The 23,298-nt window shown below is 39.9% G+C and overlaps 1 protein-coding gene across 1 annotated transcript in view; it reads left to right on the forward strand.

The window, feature by feature from the left end:
- LOC141807263 (cadherin-10-like) overlaps positions 1-23,298 on the forward strand; it is a 111,122-nt gene that overhangs the window by 44,918 nt on the left and 42,906 nt on the right. The window contains exons 3-4 of the mRNA XM_074693142.1: positions 12,970-13,264; positions 17,112-17,231. Of these exons, the coding sequence (XP_074549243.1) occupies positions 12,970-13,264; positions 17,112-17,231 (415 nt within the window). The remainder of the gene's footprint in view (positions 1-12,969; positions 13,265-17,111; positions 17,232-23,298) is intronic.

The raw sequence follows: 23,298 nt of genomic DNA on the forward strand, positions 1-23,298 counted from the left end.
GCTCCTGATTTAGACAAATTGAGAATAATAAATGAAGGAACTTGATCTCCTAAAAAAGAGTTTAGCGTTGTTAGCAGCAACTCAGCTAGCAGCCCTGGCATGCATCACTGGCTTAAGAGCTGTAGATTTTTATTATTCCCCCTTTTTGACTTCAATAACCAGGTGTGTTTGATTTCAAAAGGAGAACATGAGTGTTTCTTTGAGCTCTCGGTTCAAACCAAGTGAACGATGAAAGTTTAATAGAGCTTGTTAAGCCAACGCCATCAGTTCGCCAGCAGTTCAAGCTGAGCGAGCAGCCACTCTGACCACCTATCCACAAAAGAGCATCACTTTGAACTTTTGTATTCAGTATGAAAAATGCTTTCAACACCATGAAAGTTAATATCTGAGAAGCAGAGATCGCTGTAGATAATTTGCAGCTCTCACATCAGTGACATAAGAAAAGAAGTGAATGAAAAACTGAACCCTTCTTGACTTTGTCAAATGAAGTGCTTCAGAAAGACAATGTTTTCAGACTGTTTCCCTTCTGAAATCTGCTACATCCTTGAAAATGTAAGAAATAAAACTTTAGAATAGTTCGTTAAATAAAGTGGGACATGTGAACTCTGGTTTCAAGGATACTTTTAGCTGTCAGACTCATATCTTCAATGGATAAATGGTGGAATCAAGAAGGAAAAGACATTTTTTGCAGTATCTGTCTTTCAGCGTACCGCAGTGAAAGTGTACACTCAAAGGAAAGATGTGCTTGTAATGAGATGCCTCAAAATAAATCCTGTCCATGAGTGGATCATTCTGTCTGCGAGGATAGGAAAATCATCCCATCATCAGAGAGTCGACATGACAAGCTGCTCCGATCAGCTAATGCTCATATATCGGACTTCCATTCGTCTATCCTCGGGCTTTGTTTGCTGTTGGCTGTCCGATACGTTTTGTGCTTCCTGTCAGTTCCGCGGTTGCTCGCTGATGTCCATTCCACTCACATCAAGCCGTCATAAAGCGGCCGTCGTGCCCTACGGTAAAATATGACTTCCTCCCGAGGTATTATTTGTTCAACAAAATGAAAACACAATGTCGACCCAGATAACATTGGGGGGGGAAGAACGAGAAGACGAGCCAAATAATGCTTGCTTTACATGCAGCCGTGCGGAAGTCAAGATATCCGTCTCCTCTCCCAACCTACTGTAATTGAGGAGATTGTGAAGCGTCGTTGCAAGGTCAGGACGACTGAGGGGAGGAAGAAAGGCTGTTTTGTGAGCGGGGCTGAATGGGGCTAGTGCTTTGCATTCCTATCGTGTGTCTGCGGAGGATAGAGCCGTCTAACCAAATGAGATTCCGCAACATACGTCCTCCCTGACTGAGGGTTGACTTTCAGCCCTGGACTAAAAGGATTACAACGCTCGCTGTGGTATCAGGCGAGCAAATACAGGAGGGAACAAAAAAAGTTGAAAAGAATGAAAAAAAAAAAAAAGAGTGAGAGAAGATCAAAAGTAAGTACAGAGCATGATCAAACCACTTTGTCTGTAGAGAGTGGTGATTGATGTGCCACTCGTCCTCTTAGCTTGTAAAAGGACTAATAGCAAAAGAGGAATGGATTATCTGAGCGTGGTGTACACTTAAAGAGCCAGAGGCTGCGGCCTAAGAGCTCGCCTCCTGAAGACGCCATTAAGGGATCAACCTCAGAGCACCACACTTAATCATGACTCTGAGCGCTTGTTGTTTCCCCCCCGAGTACATGCAGCTGGGCGCTCTTCCCTCATTGTCGACTCTCTAGCCAGTTGTCACATAGGATTGCAGTGTGTAGATCTTATCTGATTGCAATTACTGTTTGTTAATTGCCAGATAAAGTACGTCTGATGAACGAGGCCCTAAAAGGGAATAAATGGCTTTCGAGTTGAACTTCAGCCTGTTCAACTTGGAGAACAGGCATCTGCGCCGCGCTCAGGTGGAAGCTGTTTTCCTTGGAGTGCCACACAAAACTGCAGGAAACACAGAAGAAGAAGCTTTTGTCGCTGCTAGAGACATCATGGCAAGTGGAGAACACAGCATGGAATAAAACCACTTTTGTTTGTGCTGAAAAAAATGAATGGGAAATAACACAATGGCAGGTTATTACAAACAGGGGAGCAGCTCTCGACACGCCGTAAAAGATAGAATGATGAAACCGCTTGAATTACAACATCCCATCTCAGTTATTTGGTAAACCCAATCTTGTCTTGTTTTTTCCCCCTCCTCTTCCTCCTCTTCTTTACAGCTGCTGTATCGAGTTGTGAGGCTAACAAATGAAACTTTAATCTTTCCTGAACAAGCGTAACAAAGGCGGTTGGAAGAGAAGGGAATTAAGAGAAGCGATCGAGATGAGGGAGGAAGAAAGGAGACGCTGGCGGTGTCTCGTTGGGGAGCTGGTTGGCTGCTAATCTTGCTAATCTTGCTGTATTGGCCAATGATTTTTTCCCTCCTGCAGGAGAGGGAATAGTACACTGCCTCTCATTAGCAGGCGAGCTGCATACTCGCCTCGGAGGGCCCTGGCTGTCACTGGGGGAAGAGAATGTTTGTTTATTTCATTATTTCTTGCTTTACCAAAGGGCACATATCCACTGAAAATGGTTAATGGCCTGTGGTTTAGGAGTGTTTGTGCTGTACTATCATATCTCATAAAGTATTTACAGCCCCTGATAGGCCCCAGTGGTTCTGGGCCTGGTGGGTAGACTCCTCAATGCAGTCCCTAGCATGGAAGCATGCATGCAGACACACGCCTCCAACACTCGCCTTCAGAAACAGGCTAGGAATCATGGGAGGTAGAGACAAAAAGGCAGATGAACAAAGACATAATATGCTTCCCAGTGGTGTATGACTCAGCAGCTGAAGCAACCTGGAGGGAAGGACTGTAGCGTCTCATGCTTGCAGAGTGGAAAGGTGCAGGGATTTGTGTGTTTATTTGTGGGGGGTGGGGTTGGTGTCTGTTCCCGCTCCCCTATTACCAGCTGCTCACCTTGGCAAGGAGGCAAGGAGTTTGCAATATGGCACAGGCCTCGCTGTACCCGCGCCATGGCAGCCCCTGCGGTCTCCAGCGGCGACCTGGAGCACACATTGGCAATGTTTGTTGATTAGGCGATAACTTTCCGCATGTGTGCTATGAAGAGGAGGAGGAGGAGGAGGGCGACTTCAATTATGCTCCTCTCCGTCACGGTGGAGGGAAGGGTGTGATGAGGTCGTGCAGAGACGGGGACCCAGCAAACATCTGTCTGACAGCGTTGCAGGGGTGAAGTGATGTCTGTGCGAGATACGCTAACATCACCTCAGCACCTTCGATTGTTTTCACACCAACGCCTCCTACTACTGCTCTCAGCACCTGTTGCTTCTGTCAGGGGGAGATTAATTGATTTTCATAATCAAACATTCAGGCTTTTATCTGCAATCAGCTGACCGAGGGATGTTTTAATCAAAGCAAACAGGTTTTACAGCAAAGCAGGGACGTGGCTAATATTTTAAGCAGAATGGGGTCAGGAGAACGGGGCCCCACTTGGCCCCCCTCAGAGCAAAATCAGTTACTGGTTATTTTAAGCAGCTGATTTTGTTTTTACTCTTGTAGCTCACATTTGATCATATTTATTGTTGTTTATCAGTCTTTTTTCACCAGTTACACTACCTTTACACATCCTATAATCTCTATGGATTTTTTTTTTTTCAAAACATGATCTCATCCTTTAACCTAACACTAATCCCCAATCCTAACCAATTATAACACATTTTTATGGGATTTTTTTCTTTATTTTTTTTTTTACTTTTTTGTGTTTGAGTGCTAAAATACTACTGTTTCAAATCCAAAAATATAAAAATGTAAAATCAGTATAATAAATCAGATAATCAGTATAATAAATCAGATAATAAAGATACTATTAAGCTAGGATACTAAAATATTTAACGCCTAAATTAAAAACCAAAAATGAATTAAAAAAAATAAATAGATAATAATAATATTATTATTATTATTATTATTATTATTATTATTATTATTATTATTATTATTATTATTATTATTATTATTATTATTATAAATGTAAAAATATTATGATCTCAAAAAAAAGATTTAGGAAACATAAAAAAAAGAAAAACTCTCCCACTCTAATTCAAGCAACAACAGTCATTTTAACAGCAAACAAACTACTTTTTATTGTTTTTCACAGCCTTTATAGCCTTTTTTATTTCCCATTTCACACATTGTTTTCATCTTAAATGAAAAAAAAAGTATTGTCTCCAAATTGGGATGTAAACCCAATCTCATTTCTTGGCAATTGCAAATGCAAATGCAAAAAATAAAAAATAAAAAAAATGCATGAGTTCAAGCATATTGACTGTCCTGATGCAGAAAATCACATTTTCCTTGGAGGATCCTACAAAAATCTGTGTCTTTGTCTTAAAAATATAGGATGAGGCAGGTTGTTGCACCAATGTCATTTTAACCATAGTTTATGCATAGAGTTAACAGAAGCTTAAAGAAAAATCTCTGGGCTTATACAGTAAGGGAAGACTAATTTAAAACTGCTGATCCCATGATAAATTCAGGAACATGCCTCATTTATTTATTTTTTTTGCTCTTTCAACCAAATGAGACTGTGATTACTTCGAACTCCCACAAACACTGAGCACATGCCCGTCTGATCTGTCGTAGCTTTGGCCCTGCAGTAAAGAAACAAAACAATGTTGTAAGGTGCTAATAAACTGAAATAAAATGCCATTTTTGATAATAATAATAAAAAAGAAAACATGACACAGACAAAATGAAGTTGACTAGAGAGGGAATTATGCAAACTGACATTACACCTTTGAGTCTCTGCAGCCCTGACTCCAAACCTCAAGTTTACACATCAACAGACATTTGAAAGGCTATTTTTGTGCACAGTCTGAGGCTACCATCTGGCTTCAGAGAAGGCAGCCAGTTCTCGACAGGCCAGGACACACGGCCTTAAAGGCTAACTGGCTAATTGCCCTAAGCAGCCCGTTTCCAGTGCCATCTTTTTGGCCTAACTGGAGTGAAGCACAAATGGCGTCCAGATCCAGTCTGCGCTAACATTTGCTTCACTTGAAGCTGATTAATTTCACAAAACAAAGACGGCTCGCTTAAAAGTTCTCACGCGCAGATGTCTGATGAGTACCACTCCACTTCTCAGCCCACTTCAAACTGGAAGATGAAGCACGCAGGAGCAGAAATAAATATCATCACAGTGAAAAAATGCCAAACATTGAAAATATTTTGGTATCACTGAGCAGAGAAGTCTAATTGAGTAAAAGGTTTTAATATATGTTGAGTGTTACTGATGTTACACTGGCCTCAGGGAATGCTTCACAGCTGAAAGAAAGAATCCTCTGCAGCCATTTTTCTCTGTTAGCATCCTTAAAGTCGTGTTTTCTTTAAACATCTGAGAATATTTGATGTAGCGTCTGATGCAAATCAACTTCTTTCAAGTATTGTCTGAAATCAAGTCGTATTTCTGGAGATGAGAGCAGAGATGTTGTCTTTTTTCATCAAAATACAGACACTGAAATATCAAAGTGAGTCACTTCCTATCGTGAGTAGAGTTTCAGAGTTTGGAAATTATCTTCTGTGGCCCCTTTATAGAAAATTAGAAGTTTGAACCAATTTTTTTTTTTCTGCACTGTGGAGCAAGCACCAGTTGTCAAAAAAAAAAAAAAAAATCAGCTCAAGGACGCACCAACACCTGCACCTTACTTAATTTGTCAGGATGTCGGTGCAAAAATCACCAGAAGAGAAAACCAGATTGGATTCCTCCTGGTGTAAAACCTTATTAGAAACATACTGCAGAAAAAGTTGTACTGTCTCCTTTTTTATACTTTATTTTTGTTATTTTATAACAAATCTGCAACAATAAGTTGATAAAACTCAAGACTGACAAGGTCATTGTGAGTGAGAAAGAGTGTTCTGACATATTTCATATTGTAAATGGAAAATTGGACATTTTCTTCCTCTTCAGTGCAGAATAGTCTTTATCCAGCTACGACCTTGTAGTATTTTCAATTAATATCTGTCTTGTTTTTTAGCCCAGATGGCATGTTAGCCAGGCATACAATGCTAAAACTGAAGTCAGGCTCAGAGTTTATAATTTATCATTTAAATAATAATAATAGAAAAAAATTAAAATGTTTTATTTCAGGTGAGTCTAGACCAAGAGTCTTCAACCTGCAGCTCTGGAGCCTCATGTGGCTCTTTGACTCCTTTGCAGTGGCTCCTTGTAGCTTTAAAAAAATATATATTTTATTTAATTTTTTTTCTCAGAGGGTATCGATGTAAATAAGACCATGTGTTAACATTTAGTTGAACTAAATCTTCATCCCATCTGTCAATAAGCCTGCCACCGCTCTACTTCACCTCCTACAACATCAACAGCCCACCAACTTTCCATGCACCTGTGGCTAACCCCAAGTTTTACAAATTTTATGTGGATGTATTGATTTAACCGCCAACGTGCCAGCTTAAAATAAATGCTTGATATGTCGTTAGACATAAGTTAACAACAAAAAAATTAAAAGCTGAGCAATATTATCAATTTATGTCTTCAAATCCGAGTATTCTTTCAAAATTTTTGAAATTTTGATTTATAAAATATCAAAATTTATTGTAATTTTTTTTTTTACAATTTTTAAAAATATTTTAAATTTCAATTTTTTGAAATTTTGCAAACTTATTACAATTTTAGAAAATTGTCAAAGTTTTTGCAAAATTTTTCAATTTCATTTTTTTAATTCATACACATTTATACATTTTCAACATTCCTTGGAGTTTATGCAGATTTTTCTAATTTCAGCAAATATTTTACTTTTTTGCAAATTTATTACAAATGAAAAACTAAGACACCACATGTACAACATGAATTTAAAAACGTGTTTTTAGCTCATTATTCACTACATTTTAACTATGTATTCAATTTTATACACTTTGTAGTCTTTTTAGGAAGATGAAGTAGATTTATGGCTCCTAAAAGACTCTAAACCAGGGGAGGTGAGGCAAACTGGCTCCTATGAAAGTAAAGGTTGCAGACCTCTGGTCTAGTTGATTTCAAAAGCATTCAATACACACACACAAAATAGAAAATATGAGTTTTTTGGTTGAGAAAAAAAAAACTGAAAAAACTACTAAAGTGATAAAAAAAAATAAAATAAAAATGAACACTGTCTGAAAATTCTGATTACTCACTGTGAGGGGTTTTTAAAGAACAAAGTAAGGCTAGGTTATGTTTTTGTTGCTTATACTGTCAATTAATTGTGCTTCCATCTTTACAACACAAGCAATCTGTCTGCCGAGCTAAAAGGTTTTTTCTACTGATCACATCTCATTTAACTCCCAATATAAAAGAATCCAAATTCATATGGTCTTGTTTATGGTTTTTAACTTGTAAATGTTCTTTAAAAAAGTGTAAACATCTAAATATGCTTTGGTTTTCCACAGAACCCAAATAGTTGATTTCAAAATTGTGAAAGCAGCCAGTCATGGCTCAGTATCTCAGGCTGGCCAATCAGATTCCAGGTGTGCAAAACTCCGCCTTTGATGAAGTTAGACAGTTGTCAGGTGCACAGATGGATCCCAAAAGATGAAACTGTTTTGACAACATGTAACTCTTTTCCAAAACATGACAAATCTGCTCGTCCTTGCTTTTTTGTTTCAGTTTTTACTGAAGAAGAGAATTCTGTGTGAGCTGTGACTGAAATGACTGCAGAGCTTAAAAAAAAAGCAGTGAGCAGAAGTATTTGTTTTTGTCAGGGGTTTGGATTTTTAATTGTTTTCAGGATGTTTTCCAAGAATAAATGATTAAAACATCAAGCAGCCGCCCCAGTTTTAGCCTCCTCCTCCTCCCACTGAAGATCAGGTTTTTTAATGCAGTGCCCCAAAAGTCCCCGCGCTAATGGACATATCGTCATGCTCTCTGCCTCTTTTACGATCTGCTACCATAGGAGGGCAGAGGAGAAAGGGCTAGCTATTGACCTGCCAGGGCTTCTTGGTGACCAGACTGACTGCACATGTGGCTTTCTTTTCTCCCCCTGTGACAGTTTAATTGTATTTTCGATATAAATTGATCAGAGAGCCATTGTGAATGCACGTCGGGCTGCCGCATTGATTTCCGGAAGAGGTTTTTTTTTCCCCCCTCCTCTTAATTTGAGCAGAAGGGCAGCAGTAAATTCTCCTTCCCAGCAAGGTGGGCAACTGGGAGGGCCGGGGTCGCTGCAGCGGGCGCTGGAGTTCGATACTCCGTGCTGACTTGTAATATCCTTCAGGGGAGTGAGGAGGAACTCTTCACAACCGCAAGATCTCTCTGTTTCCATAGAAATGACAGTCGACACCACATATGTCACACTGTCTATCTCACATCTCAGCCGAAAGGAGAGGACTCGACGGTTATTAACTGAATTGTCGTGCCAGCAGAGATAGGCAGCTTGATAGACAATCATAGAAAAGGACATTGCAGCTCTAACAGCAGGAGGAAGATAATAATGTTGAAGTGGATTGTTTTCAGCCAACTGAGTCTCTGTTTGGAAGCACTTTCTGAGCAGAACAAAAAAGCAAATAAAATACTGCAGGATATTCTCCCAGCGTGGTTAGACGGAGGAGGAAACAAGGTGTGTTTTGACCAGAATTCAAGTGGGTTAATGAAACGGCGCTCCACTCCAGATCCTAATCCGAAGGAGCTAGAATTCTGTAACACACTCGACCGGCTGGGCGAGACAGACACGGAGAGGAATGAAAACAGTCATTTCTTAGCAGCATTCAAGCAGGCGAACAAAATAGTGTTAAAGATGCTAATCCACAAAGCTGCTCGTCTCGCATGTGCCAGCTTTGCCCTGATAAAACAGCATGAATTAGTAAAGCTCCCCAGCACCTGGGATGAAAAGCTTTTTAATATATGATGAGAAGGGAGACTTTGCAATGTGCTCCCACGTGACCTAGCTGCAACGCACAATACCTCCCCCACCACCACCACCCCACCCTACACACTCAGTCTGTCCGCCGGCGGAGCCAAAACGGCGTGTAGACACAACAACAACAGCTTACGCTCAAAGGGAAATATGCATTCAACGCGCGGAAATCAAACGTGCCGGCTCACTCGAGTTAATGAGGTGTCAATAAGAGAGCTCAGAATGATGTCCCAGCACCCGTTGATGATTGCAAACATTCAGATGGTGTTTCCCTGGGTTTGTACTTAGCCAACACGTGCCCTCCTTTTGCCCTTTACCTCCCTGTGCAATTATTACCATGTCCTTGGTTATTAAAACGGGGGAAAAGGCAAGTAGGCAGGCGAGCAGTGGGAGGGGAAAAACGACTGGACAAGCTTTTGATGAGTTCTCTGAGATAAATATGTTGGGGGGGATTTGGTGCTGGAATTAAAATGTCAGCGCATGCTAAGCTGCTGTTCATGCAGAAAAAAAAATTAAACAGGAGATAGAGAGCAAACGAGAGAGCAAATAATAATGAGGAGCCCACAGACGAGTGGACTCTCGTGGTCCTCTGGCATGTTGGTCATGTTGCTGATCCATCAGGGATTGGCAGGCGGGCGAACGTGTGCGGCGCACTCGTGCTGGTACTTCACAGACTTCGACCCACTGGCATTCTGTTTTACAGCGCGGAGGAAAATGCCAGCGTGAACAACCCCCGCGGCGAAAAATGAGGCTCGATGACAACCTGTGTCGAACAAAATCAGCAGAAGCAAGATTATGAAGCCTCTGGGTATTTGGCTGGAGTTTCTGCATGTTGGATGTCAAAGTTGAGAGCATCCAAAAAGGACATGAGCATCACTATTCAGTGGTTTGGAGCGGTTTTTGAGACTGTTGGCGTTGCTCATCACATTCTGACTTTTCAAACAATGGTGCATGTGAAAATCAGAGGAGGTGGAGGACGAAAAAGCCACCAACGGTGCAAATAACCCAGACCAGCAACAAGAAACCATACGCAAAAAACAGCTAATTTCTCCAACAGTATAATTTTAAAAAACGTTATTTTCAGCGTCATTAAACCTTGCCCATACATGTCTGCACAGAGGCTTAAAACCCGCCTCTTTGCCTCATCCTAACTCAAACAAACCGACATCAAGTTCAGCATTTACAATATGGTTCCTCCGACAATGGGCCTCAAAACTTCATACCTGCAATAAATGGGTGACATCACAGAAATGAAGGGTCTATCTCAAAGTGTTAAACTGCACTCTCCTCTCTCCTCCGCTGCACCTGAAGTACTTACTGTCTTGTTGTGGTTGGTGAAAACACGAGTGCTGGCTTTTAGTTTTTTTTTTTTTTCACTCACCGACACGCCCCTATTTGGGATATCACGCTCTGATTGGACACTGCAGTGGCTCAGACTTTTCTGAAACTTCACTTCACCTTACTTTAATGATAGCAAAGAAGTCTTTTCTGTTTTATAAAGTAACGTTTCCATTCGGTGATGATTTAGTCTTAGTCTTTTTAATCGCACAATTTTTAGTTTTAGTCCCTTTTTATTCATTTGAAACCTTTTAGTCTTAGTCTAGTTTAAGTCAACAAAATATTATAAGACATAAGTCAGATACAATGTAAACAACCTAACTGTTGTGGAAACGTCGGTTAGTGGAAGTAATACTCAATTCACTGTAATTAAGTACATTTTTTTGGTACTTGTACTTCCATAAGTATTTTTTTTAAGTATGTCATTTTACTTGTACTTGAGTACAATTTACACCTTGTAATCCATTGTACTACTTTAAAAACAAAATAAAAACACTCAGAGAGTGCAGATCTCAAGCATATTGTGAATGTCACCAACACTTCAGTCCGACTTTAATGTTATACTCCCTTTCTGCAGACTGTCTGCTACAATTTGGTGTTAGTTGCAGGTTTGTACGATCATTTGTTTCCTGACAGTGTTGAAAATGATGATGACCCAGTTCATATTTCATATTTCATATTCTGGATCTTAGTTCCCAGAATATTACCAGGATCTGGATCGTACTTTTACATCTGTCAGAAATTTCGGTGACCTTGTCTTGTATTCTTTTGCAAAGCAATCTGACCATTTATGGTGGAGTTATATACACATATGGTGAAAACAGCCCTATCTCACACTAGCCACGTTTACATGAGGAGTTTTTCGTCTTTCCGAATGGAATCTTTCTGAACGACTTTTCCGAAAACAATAGTATACATGGAAAGGAATATTCTAATCTCTGGTCTACATGCGCCGCTGTAATCAACGGAATAGTCAATGGGACATGCGCAGAAAAACATAAACATCACGTGATTCATCAAAGACGGAGGACTACAGTTTTTTTTTTTTTTTTTATCACAGTATTGTAATACTCCGTATTGCGAGTGTCCGTCCAGTCTTGAAATTATGTTCATTTCTTTCAAAGTTTGGATCAAAAGCAAACTTTCCTCCAGTGCTGACGGCTCGCCGCCATTTTTAAAGTTGAGGATCGTCTCTAGTTGCGTCTTCTGAGCATGCGCTGAAAGAAAGCACCCTGACAACCTTCCGTCTGAGTGGATGCATGATCCCTCAATCCGTTTGGGGAAAGGAATATTCCTCCCCTGTGAAACCGATTAAATGTCCATTTGGATTGGCACTTTTCTTTCAGAATGAGGTTTATACAAATGTTAAATTCTTTCCGTTTGAGCAAATAAACCGAATGCAAACGGAATATTTGGGTCCATGTATACGTGGCTAATGATAAGGAATCCTTTAAAAAAGTCCTGGCTCCAGATGGTGATCCAGATCTCCTCCAAAATTTAATCACTTCTTCTTTATCCCATTTTGAACATTTCCTTAAAATTTCATCAAGATCCGTTTGTTAGTTTTTGAGTTATGTTGTTCACAAACAAACAAACAAACTGTCACAAAACCATAAACTCCTTGGTGGAGGTGATCACAAGTCATCACTGAGTACGCCCACCTTATGAATCAATATCCAAACCTTCTATCTGTTTATTGTAGCCAATAAAGCTTTGTGATCCCACCACGCCAAGCAAATGAAGCAAAACTCCTGTTGATAAACAGACGCCTCTTTGACTCCAAATGTGAAAGCCTGCATCATCTAGGCCTGGCATAAATGAATACTAAAGTATTGTTTTAACACCAGTACTTTTACTTGTAATTAAGTACAAATCTTCATAACTCTTTCCACCTCTGCTGGTAGACGAAAGCTTTCGCCACCCTCTGACTGCTCTTGTGTCATTTTTTTAAAAACGTGACCACGCTTTACCAAACCTCCCAGAGTCGCTGGTGTTTCTTACTTTCTTTGTGCCGAGGACCCTAATTAAGATAGCGAGACGGCTGTCATGCGTGTGTGTTTCCAGCGGCTCTAAACGCTCCGGCTGTGTGTTTTCTTCCTGGCAGGATGTGAATTTCACAGAGACGAGGTGAAGCCACAATGATGACAGTTTACTAAAGATGATATGAATCTGTTAAATAACACCAAAAGCACTTATCAAAGCTGTCAGTGTTTCTCTGCCAAGGCCCAGATTGGTCAGATCCCTGATATGTGAGGCGCGTATCAGAAATACCTAAGTAGAAAACTGTATCTGCTTTGAAACTTGATTTTTTTTCTCCCTGACATCTTTGGTTCAAAGTGCTCGTTTCTGGGATATTTTGCTCTGAACTTCTCAGACATCACCTGTCAATCAAACTGAGCACCCAGCGCTGTGATGTGTCTCCTTCTTTTTCCTTTTTCTACATGTTGTTTCTCTTCACCACGGCTATTTCTGCTCATGTTAACTCGGAGCTTTTTCTGCCGACACTCTGTGTTCATGAGAGAAAATTAAGCAAATGTGAAAGCTTTCATAAAGCTGAGTTGTAATCATTGTTGTGCTATAACAATTAGCAGCAGAGAGCTGCAGAGTGGAAATGTATTAAAATGAAAGTGCCACAAACTGTTGCTTGAATGTTTTGGAGCTGCGGGGATACTCATTAGTTTTGTTTCTTTGCTTTTCAATCCGCAGCTTCACTCAGATGCAGACCGAGGAGACGGGAGCGTGCGGTACGTCCTCACAGGAGAGGGAGCGGGGACGTTGTTCAAGATAGACGAGAAATCTGGAGACATCCACGCCACCAAGAGGCTGGACAGGGAGGAGAAGGCCTTCTACATCCTTCACGCCAAAGCTGTGAATCGCTTCACCAACGAGGCGCTGGAGGGCGAATCGGAGTTCATCATCAAGATCCACGACATCAACGACAACGAGCCGAGGTTCACCAAGGACCCGTACTACGCCAGAGTCCCTGAGATGTCGGATATCGGTAAGTGTGGAGCATCTTTTAACTTTTTTCCTTAAAGATTTCACATATTTGACTTTTTTCTTAAGTAAAATCTGAGTAAAACTGTTAAAGCTGATGACTGAAGTTGGAAGTTTGTCATGTTTTGTTTAAGAAAACTTTGACTCAATAAGTTTTTTTGACTGAATAACCCAAACCCAAGGTCCAGATGTTCTTTAAATGCATCTCATGGTCTTCATCTCAGGGCTACCTTCTTCAGACATCACTATCAGGATAGGAAGCTAAAATATGATGATTTAACATTTATATAAGATTATATTTAAGTTAAAAACATGTTTGACCAACAATTATCTAGATTTGGAAAAAGCCAAAAGTTTATTTAAACCATTTATACGTTAATCCGTTTAATCCCAGAGTTTCCCTGCAAAATAAGTTCATGCATTTAACTCCACAGACTTCCCTGTGCATGTTTTTTAAAAATATATTTTATATTACAATAATATCCATAGTGAAATAACAATGAATTGAGAGACTGTTGGGTTGAGTTGGTTATTTATTGATAATCAACACACAAAGGCACCAAACAGATATTAAATGACATACACAGGAAAAGGATTTTTTACAAACTAGCTTTGGTTAGCAAAAATCCGCTAGCTTAATGCTAAAGTCACTGGAAAATCCCATTGATGGGCTAATGAAATTAGCATTATGACTATCTTTCCGTCTATGAATTTATTTTAACTTTCATAGACAGAAAAAAAAAAAATCTTCTCTTACTTTTTCCTGCCTCTTAAAAAATAATAAGAAATGATAGAAACTGCAAAGACACAAGAGCTGCTTGCTGAGGCGTCTCTGCAGAGTTTCTCCCTGTCTATGCTATGGAAGTCCTAAACGGCCAAAACATTTAAAACCAAATTCATGTAAAAACTAAACAGAAAATCTATATGACAGCTTTAAATGCCTGTAAAAGGCAGCATAGAATTAATTCTGACCAGTTTTATTGTGTTAACATTGAAATTTTGAAAAACCTTGTTAATTGTAAAAAACTTTAGGGAGCTATTTTTTTTAAGTTTTCATTTAACTTTGTAATATAATAGAATAGAAAAAACTTTGTTTATCTCAGAGGGGAAATTCAGGAGGAGTCACAGCAGCAATCAAGAAAACAAAAGTAAGAAAGTGTATAGAAAGTGTAAAAAGCTCCATAAGAAAATAGATGCTGACAGCTTGTCCATCATTGTCCAGTCAGCCAGCCTCCACCTCCACAGGGTCCAGGACTGAGCTTCTTCAGCAGTCTGTTCAGTCTCTGTCTCCTGGATCCTGTCTGCTCACAGCAGGTGAAGCTCTTCACATGTGGCATTTTTCATGTCCAGTGTTATCTCCTTTAGCCATGTCTGTGAATAGCATGATGCTACTCTGCTTTCTGGTATTCCCTCTGTTGCTGAGTTAGCACAGCTAGCTTGTTCATCTTATTGGAGATAGATCTTACGTTCCCAATAACGATGGATGGAAGGACAGGTCCATGTCGTCACTTCTTAGTTCACACCTGAGAACCAGCATGTCGTCCTCACCTCCTTCTCCTCACCTTGTGGGGAAACATCTGGCCTTGCACCAGTTAGCATTGACATGCTACAGGCTGCTAACAACTGATTTCACATGTAAACAATGCAGCCATGGTTACATGTATGATCTCCAGACAAACACAGGAGCAAAAATAGTAAAAATATCTCTGAAGACAAAACTGGTTTGGTGTCCATGCATTTTTTTTTTGTCCTGAGGCAGAAGCTAAGGTGTTGAAAATGAAGCATTAATTGTTTTTAATCATCCCTGGGGTCCAACACATCACCTTCTGTAAGCCTACACCTTTCGCTTAGCCATGAGATAATTTCACCATATGGGGAAACGAAGGATTTATGATAAATATATGATGAATTATGAGGATTAATAAATACATAATCAGTGATTAAGGAGTTTTCTGACAGTTTGAAGCAGGCGTTTTCAGCGTTAAACTACCCTGATTGATCACAACTCAGACAATAATTACACGTTTACACACATTAGGGTGTGTTCTTGTGTGTGAGTGTGTGTGGAGCTGGATTTAACAGGCTTATGATTCAAATAGGATAGAGATGTTGCCAGTCGTACCGGATCAATGGGACTTTATCAATCATAATAACGACGCGGGCTCAACAAAGAGGGCCCCACTAATTAAATGAGAGCGACTGGGAGCTGTTTCATGACCGCAGAATAAACAAGGTAAAGCATGTGTGTGTGACAGCGACAGCACTGGTGCAGATAATCTTTTAAATACAGTTCTGCATCTTATTAAAACAGTATTTAATTTAATTACCAGCACTGTCAGCTGTGTCATCTCAACGAAAACTCCCGCTTTCTGAGACGCTGCTGTTTGCAGTTTGATTATTTCCTCTTGTCAGTCAGGAAAAGTTTCATTCAGCGTGCACTTTTGCAGCTAAAAAGTACACACCGGCCTCATGAATATAGATAAAGAATATAAAAACGCCGCCCAATCGATCCTCGCGTGAAACATGTAGTGAACTCTCTGTTCAGGGGCTGAGGGACACCGCTCTTGCAGCCAGGACATGTGACAGAGTTGTCACTTGGTTCAGCAACCCCACGAGAGAGAGGCCGGCACTTATCTAAGGGCAGCACGGGTGCCCATGGCAACAACCGAGGTGTGATGTCACCGCTTGGCAGAGCATGTGTTCACGAGTGACTGCGCAGAGACACCGGCCCTTTAAGTGTGACATACACTTTGAGTTTTATCATCACGGCTCTGACATTCTTCTTCTTCTTCTTCTTCTTCTTCTTTGAGCGATTACAGTCAGGGTAATTTAGTCCCCCTCCGCTTAAAAAAAAAAAAAAAAAAAAGATAATTCCTGACTTGTTTGTCTGAAAATTCAACTCCTCAGAAGCTTAAAGTCAGCGATGAGATGGCTGATGTGGATCAGTGATATTTTCTAAAAGCTGCCATGTCAGAAAAGCTTCTTTGAGTCTAATTCCCTAGTTAAAGGTATTACCGATCAAGGTTCGGTGAACTTGCTCTCGAATCCTCCCGAACTGTCACTTACACCAAATCAGACAGCCGTGGTCTTCTTCTTCTTCTTCTTCTTCTTCTTCTTCTTCTTCTTCTTCTTCTTCTTCTTCTTCTTCTTCTTCTTCTTCTTCTTCTCATCCCTTTCTCATTTTTTCTCTTCCTACAGCATCCATCATCCGTACACTTGGCACAGCTTCTCCTCTCAGATCGTCACTGACATCAAATTAGAGAGGTTTCATGGACTTCTTATCCCTTTGTATAGCACAATTCTATATTTATACCACTTTGCCATTAAATATTTCTACTCAATTAATTTTCTTCTGCATGTAATGAGGCAACACTTGGCCCCGCAAGGCGCCATTTGGGAGGTAGCACTTGGCTAACCGTTTCCCTTTGTTCTGCTGAAATAGGGCTTCAGCCTCTCTGGAAGAGAAAATGGATCACACTCCTTCGCCTGCGATCAGATATTTGGCTTCTCCAGATCTGCGGATAGACTAATAGGCTTCTTGGGGTTTGCAAAGAGCCTGGTATCGGTGCCGCTTGTATGCTAAGAGAGATATACTCAGAAAAATACATTAGGACTTATCGATTACCTGCAGAAATCAATCAGGTATAAGGGTATAAGTGGCCGAGGAGTAAAGATTGGTCGGGGTAATGCAAAGGGACAGAAATGATCAGTCACATTCTGCAGGAGCGTGATCAGAAGAGGAGCCGACACCTCATCAGAAGGAGCATCAGCCTAACCAATTATCCAGCAGGCAATTTTCAGCAGTATTGAAGAGTTGATCTAAATCATTGTCATGAATCTTCTTCTTGCAGGCACTTCGGTAATTCAGGTGACAGCCACAGACGCAGACGACGCCACGTACGGGAACAGCGCCAGGGTGGTGTACAGCATCCTGGAGGGGCAGCCGTACTTCTCGGTGGACCCAGAGACAGGTCAGTGCGACTCTCTTCAGCGAAAATCAACCTTTTTTACGAGCCGACAGTAAAAGAAAGCAGCTGCCATGTCTGTTTAAAGTCCAGGCGTACTGAAGGAATCTCTTTAAGATGAAGAATTTCATCTCTGTTCTTCTAAAAGCTGGGAGATTATGATGTTTTCACAAAAACAGTGTTTCTGTGCCGGAAGAAAGTCTCTCTTTCAAAGCTATTCTCGGTACTTGAGTCATAAAACAGTCTTTTCAAAGAAGCTCGAAAATCTCCCAGCGCCACAGCGATACTCAGACCTGTTTCCAGCGAAAACATCTTTTCTGACATTACTGTCAGTAAGTGTGAGGAATAAGCTCCGTTTACAGGAGCCACATACACAAACTGGGCGAGGAGCTGCTGTTTTACAGCCACAGGTTTGGTGTTTTGGTCGTTTGAATCAAGGTTTTGATGAAACAGGAAGTGAGAGTGTTCAGTCGAGAGGGTGGAGCTGATAGATTAGATGTGGTGTGTTTTGATGTTTGGTATTCAGATTATTAGAGATGCAGCACTTGATTCAAAAATGTCCTCCTGCTCAGGGTACAGCCGTGCATGTCTGATCTACAGGAAGTGACGAGTTTCCACTTTAGTTTTGACTTAACTTGATCAAAACATGGCAGATCATGGTTGGTAGCCAACAATCCTTAGAAAAACTGAGGGTTGTTTGTCAAAACAATGACTGAACTCAACGAAAACGCCCACTTGTTTTACTTGAGTAATTTTTTGTTTCAAACACAAATTATTTGCTTGTTTAGTGTGAGAATCCCTTTTGTAACTGAGCGTTTCTTGACTCCACCTCGCTCTACTTTCTCTTACTATTCTGTTAAAAAGAAATGTACATACATACCTGTAAAACAACAAAAAAAAAAAAATTCAAAAGTCACATGAGACCTGAATGTATAAATTGTGACTTTTGATATAACATAGCTGCTCAATAAAACCTTCTAACACTGCAAAAACTGAAATCTTATCAAGTGTTTTTGTCTTATTTTCAGTAGAAAATTTCTTTTTAGACTTAGTATGAGCAACATTCACCTGACCAGTTCAGAAAAATGTCTTATTTCAAGTTATCAAAAGCAGTGTTTCTCAAAGTGGGATCCATGAACCATAGTTTGGGGGTCCGCGGAATAATTTAAAAACATTTGTTGACGTACGCTACATCAATGGAAAAGTGGATTAACAAACTGGGATCTCTTGCACCAATAAGATTAACCATTTCTTTGCAGTACTTCTGCCGACTTTTGTTTTTTACAATGAGATCAGTTCTTTTATGATCCTTACAGGTCAATCAGTTCATAGTTTGCAACACCAGAAAAAAAAACCTTAAAACAAATAACACCTTGGTGGCGTTCACAGACTTTTTGAAAGGCAGGGGCGAAAAGAAGAAATAAAAAACAATTCAAACAGCTGTCCAGACAGCTGGAGTCACAGACCGAGGAGTTCCTGTCTCAATGATGATCCTCTCCTGGTTCATGCTGGGCTGTAAAACCTCAAACCTGTTGATTCCTGGTCTGGCTCCGCTCATTATGTTGGTTTGTTTTTGTCCGGAACAATGAGCTCCCTAAGATAGGATGACCTGATGCCATTGAGAGCTTTGTAAGTCAGAAAAAGAAATTTTAAACTCCATCCTAGATTTTATAGGTAACCAGTGTAGAGACGCTAACACTGGAGAGATGTGCTCCCTCCTCCTAGTCCAAGTCAGTACCCGAGCAGCAGCGTTCTGAACCAGCTGAAGAGTCCTGATAGACTTATTAGGAAAGCCGGATAAAAGAGAGTTACAGTAGTCCAGCCTAGAAGAAACAAAAGCATGGACCAGTTTCTCAGCATCGCTCTGAGACAAGATGTGTCTAATTCTCTTGATATTACGAAGATGAAAAAATGCCGTCCTTTACACTGCTGCTGCTTTGGCTGCTGTTTTTTTGTTGTTTGATCTACTGTGGCCTTCGTTCATACAAGCTGAATTGATTCGGACGATTTTCTGAATTGATATTGAATTGGACAATGAACTATTGCATTACATCAATTTATTGATATTTTTACCCACCCCTTAGTATGAGCTGACTCATGGACTTGAATTGGAACCTATTTGATCCGGTGCTGTTATGGAGCAGAGCTAGACTGGTGTGGCATCTAGTGTATTTAGGCAATTAGCCAAAATACACTAGATACACTTTGCGTTTTCTGTTGACAAACTTTAGAATGACTTGGTTTATCATTTCCAATTTTCTAGCAGGTTTTAATGCAACGGATTGTCCACGTCATTTTGCAATACTTCATTCAGACGCCAGCTGTCGTATTACCAGTTTCCAGGACGTTGTCTGTTTGTGACTGTGATGGAGAAGATATTTTGTTTGGGTTGGAGCTTGCACATTTTGGGCAGCAGTTATCCATAGAAGAAAAAAGGGGAAGAGCTAATCGGCAAAACTGGAAATGTTGCAGGAAATCTAACGCTACGAAGTGGATCAGGTTGCAATGTTTGCAAAATGGGAGGATAGAAATAGGGAGATGCACGTCAGGATAGGGCTGGACTTTTGCATGTGAGCAGGGCTTTGCAGACCTGTGTTTTCTGCTACAGCGTGCATTAAATAAGTCATAAGCAGAACATCCATGCATCTTGAAATATTTTTATTCAGGAAAAATCCTCCAAGTCAACCATCCAAATCAGATCATGATGTTAGGATCTCTGATTCCTTTAAAACTTCCTGTTCCTCATCTGATGATACGCTTTCTACACTTCATTACGTGAATTTGAGTCATTTTTAGGAGATAAGACCATCAGGATTCATGCAAAGAGAAACATTTGTGCAGAAATCTTCCTCAAACAACTTGCAGCTCACATCTGTTTCCTTAAAGGCTGACATTTTTGCATACAAGAAAAAAAGCAGGTTACATTTTTCTTCACAGAACATAACCGTACACAGCCATGAAGGACTTTTCCTCCTCACTAATGTGCTCTGCTTCCCCCTTCTTTCTCGAATTGGAAAGCTTTTGTTCTCCTCCCACTGCCGCTGCACTTTCCTCCTCACAGGTGTAACCCTCAGCTGTAAGCAACAAGTTTAACTACACCTTTCGTCTCGCAGCGGCAACTCCGGCAAACATAACAAATCACTATCTGAGGCAAGAAAAAAGGAAGGATGGCTGAGCTTTACAGGGAAAAAATAAATTAAAACAATTTATCACAGAATAACTCCAGGAATGCTCGGTGCCTGTGACCAAAAATACACCAGAGCTCTCCGCCTCCTCTCACAGGCGGACGGGTGAGGAAGGGAGGAGGAGGAGGAGGAGGAGGGGGATTTGTAGTGTAGTGGAGTGAGTGGCAAATCACCAACCCCCCCCAAAAAAATCTAGCGGCTTGCTAGTTTTAATCATTAATGTGCGCTTTGGAACACATCCCGCTCGTGTCTTTTTTGCTTAAACAAAAGGAGAACGACATAAAAAAAAGCCATTTGCAGATTAGTGGAGGGATTAACAGTAATATGGTTTATCCCACATGTGGTATGTAAGCTGACATCCCCTCTTACACAAAGACATGCCTGGACATCACATTATAAGCAGGATTTGTTCCTCCCCTCCTCCTCTGTGCCTGTGCATTGTCGTCATTAAGCAATGACAAAGGTAGGCAGATGCATAAAGGGTGTGTGTGTGTGTGTGTGTGTGTGTAGCATCACCTGAATTCATGCTGCCACATTCAGACCCCAGCTTTTTTAAAACGCCGTACTATTTTTAAAATTAGGCTGCATGATTCACCCAAGAATACATTACACTGATAATTCTTTATAACGTTCAACACCCCCAGACTCAGATCTGAATTTTGTCTCTGGATGTTGTACAACCAAAGTTAATCTGACGTTACTTTTTCTTTTCATGGCTTAGAGTTTAATAAGCAACTGAAAATGTCCAGTCAACTGATAATCTGGAGGGAATTGGGTCACGTTTCAAACTCGTTTCAGTCAGATACAAATTGAGGCCTATCAGAAAAATAACGTCCAGTCACTGCTTTGCTCATAAAAGCTGGGAAATGGTTACAACTGAGCAGATCATTAAAAATATCATTACCTGCTTATCTAACAGTTATTAAAACAACAGCAACTAATCTTCAAACTTGACGGCAGCCGAGCAGGTGAGAAAACCTCAAGTGACGTAAATCTTGTTTATTTTTAAAAGATGAGTCAACCTTAGAGACGCTGTGAGGAGTTTGAAAGTGATCTTGAAGAAGTGTCTGTTTGAGATATATGCCTGATTGATTTAAAGCACATCTAGGTCTCTATGACAACGCTAGCCAGCTGATGAAGTTAAGCAGTGAGAAGAGATAAAACACAGATATCTGGGTTTACTTTGCTGAAAATGATTTCTGTGATTAATTTTGTAGTGATGGTTGACACTGGAGCCTAATGGTCAGACAGAAAAAGGACAGAAGAGCAGAAGAAAGAGAAACAGAAGAATGATAGAGCACTAGCCAAAGGTGTTTACAGTGTTTACTTGTTGTCACGTTAGCCTACTGATACATCGGAGCACCATGTTGCCAATAGCACTACATATAGCCAGCTACAACAACATTCGCTTGATGTAACATTTCAAACCATAGCGCTACGTAACTGTAGTGATAAATACCTTACTCAACGTGTTGTATCCAGTAAAAAGTTGTCTTGAACATAGAAAACTTGTTTTGATCAGATCTAGGGATGGGTACCGAGTTAGGTACTTTGATACCGACCGAATTCTGTCAAAAGTACCGGGAACCAATTCACATAAAATCAAAAGGTACCATGTTTAGGCACCTAAATTTTATTTATCTATTTTTTTTATTTTATTTATTTATCTCAAACTTAAAACAAAAAACAAAAGGAAATAAAAGGAAATAACAAACAACAACCAAATCCAACAAGTAATATGAAAACCAAACTGTACTGCTACAGTACATTAACAAATTAAGCATGTGAGTGCCAACACATGGACAGCAACCAGTTTGAGAAGGAACAGAAAGAAAAAAAAAAAAAATAATAATAATAATAATAATAATAATATATATATATATATATATATATATATATATATATATATATATATATATATATATATATATATATATATATAATTCTTAAACAAGTTGATATTTTTTAGCACATAAACACAGAAAAGTACCGAAAATTGGTACCATTGAGTACTGGTACTGATTGCCAGGTACCAGGCATCGGTACTGTATCATTTCAAATGTGAAAGGTACCCATCCCTAATCCAATCACTGTTTAATTCCAAAACAAACACACACCTCGCTTAAAGTAATTTATGACAGTGTGTGGAGACTCTGGGCCACAAGGTGGCGAGGGAGCACAATTAAAACAGATTCTCCTGAGAGCATCTTTAATGCATCTTCATTTATACAGAAGATTTCATACACAACTAAATGTGCTTTACAAAAAAACAAATCATCAGTTGATTTAACAACTGAAGCATTAAACAAGATTTTTATGTAAAATAATAATATAAAAAAATATATATATATAAAGAAGGAGAGCTGAACATAATGCATTTATTTTACATTTTATTTACATTTTAGTACCCTTAAGGCTGGCACACATCACAGGATTCTTCAAACCTTCACACATTCAGAGAGCACACACTCAATAATAACAAAGGACAGATCGCACAATATCTCTCTTTTCTGATTTTCAAGTGTGTTTTGTGCACTCCAGAGAACACTGCACACTATCTATGCTATGCTATCTATGCTATGCTATCTATGTGTGAATGGATCTGATTCCTCAGCAGAATTTCTCTATTTTTGTCTTTTTGTTGGTGATAAATGTAGAATAAAACAATGATGAAGGCTTTTTTAGACTTCCTGTGTTTATAACACTGACATCCTGGAAGACAACAACAGATTATCACTGCAACTGAGCACTGTAAGAGGAGAAGAGACACCTTGGGATAATCTTTAAAGCAAAAACTGTTTTTTTTTTGTCTTCTTTAGGAACTGGAAGTAAGATTTTTGTGTTAGTTTTCTGTGGATAGTAGCATGCTAACTAGTGATAGCGCCTTG

Source organism: Halichoeres trimaculatus, unplaced genomic scaffold (genome assembly GCF_033239565.1).
Source record: "Halichoeres trimaculatus isolate MK-OKI-2021-1 unplaced genomic scaffold, fHalTri1.1 fHalTri1_scaffold_18, whole genome shotgun sequence".
In the NCBI taxonomy this organism is placed as follows: domain Eukaryota; kingdom Metazoa; phylum Chordata; class Actinopteri; order Labriformes; family Labridae; genus Halichoeres; species Halichoeres trimaculatus.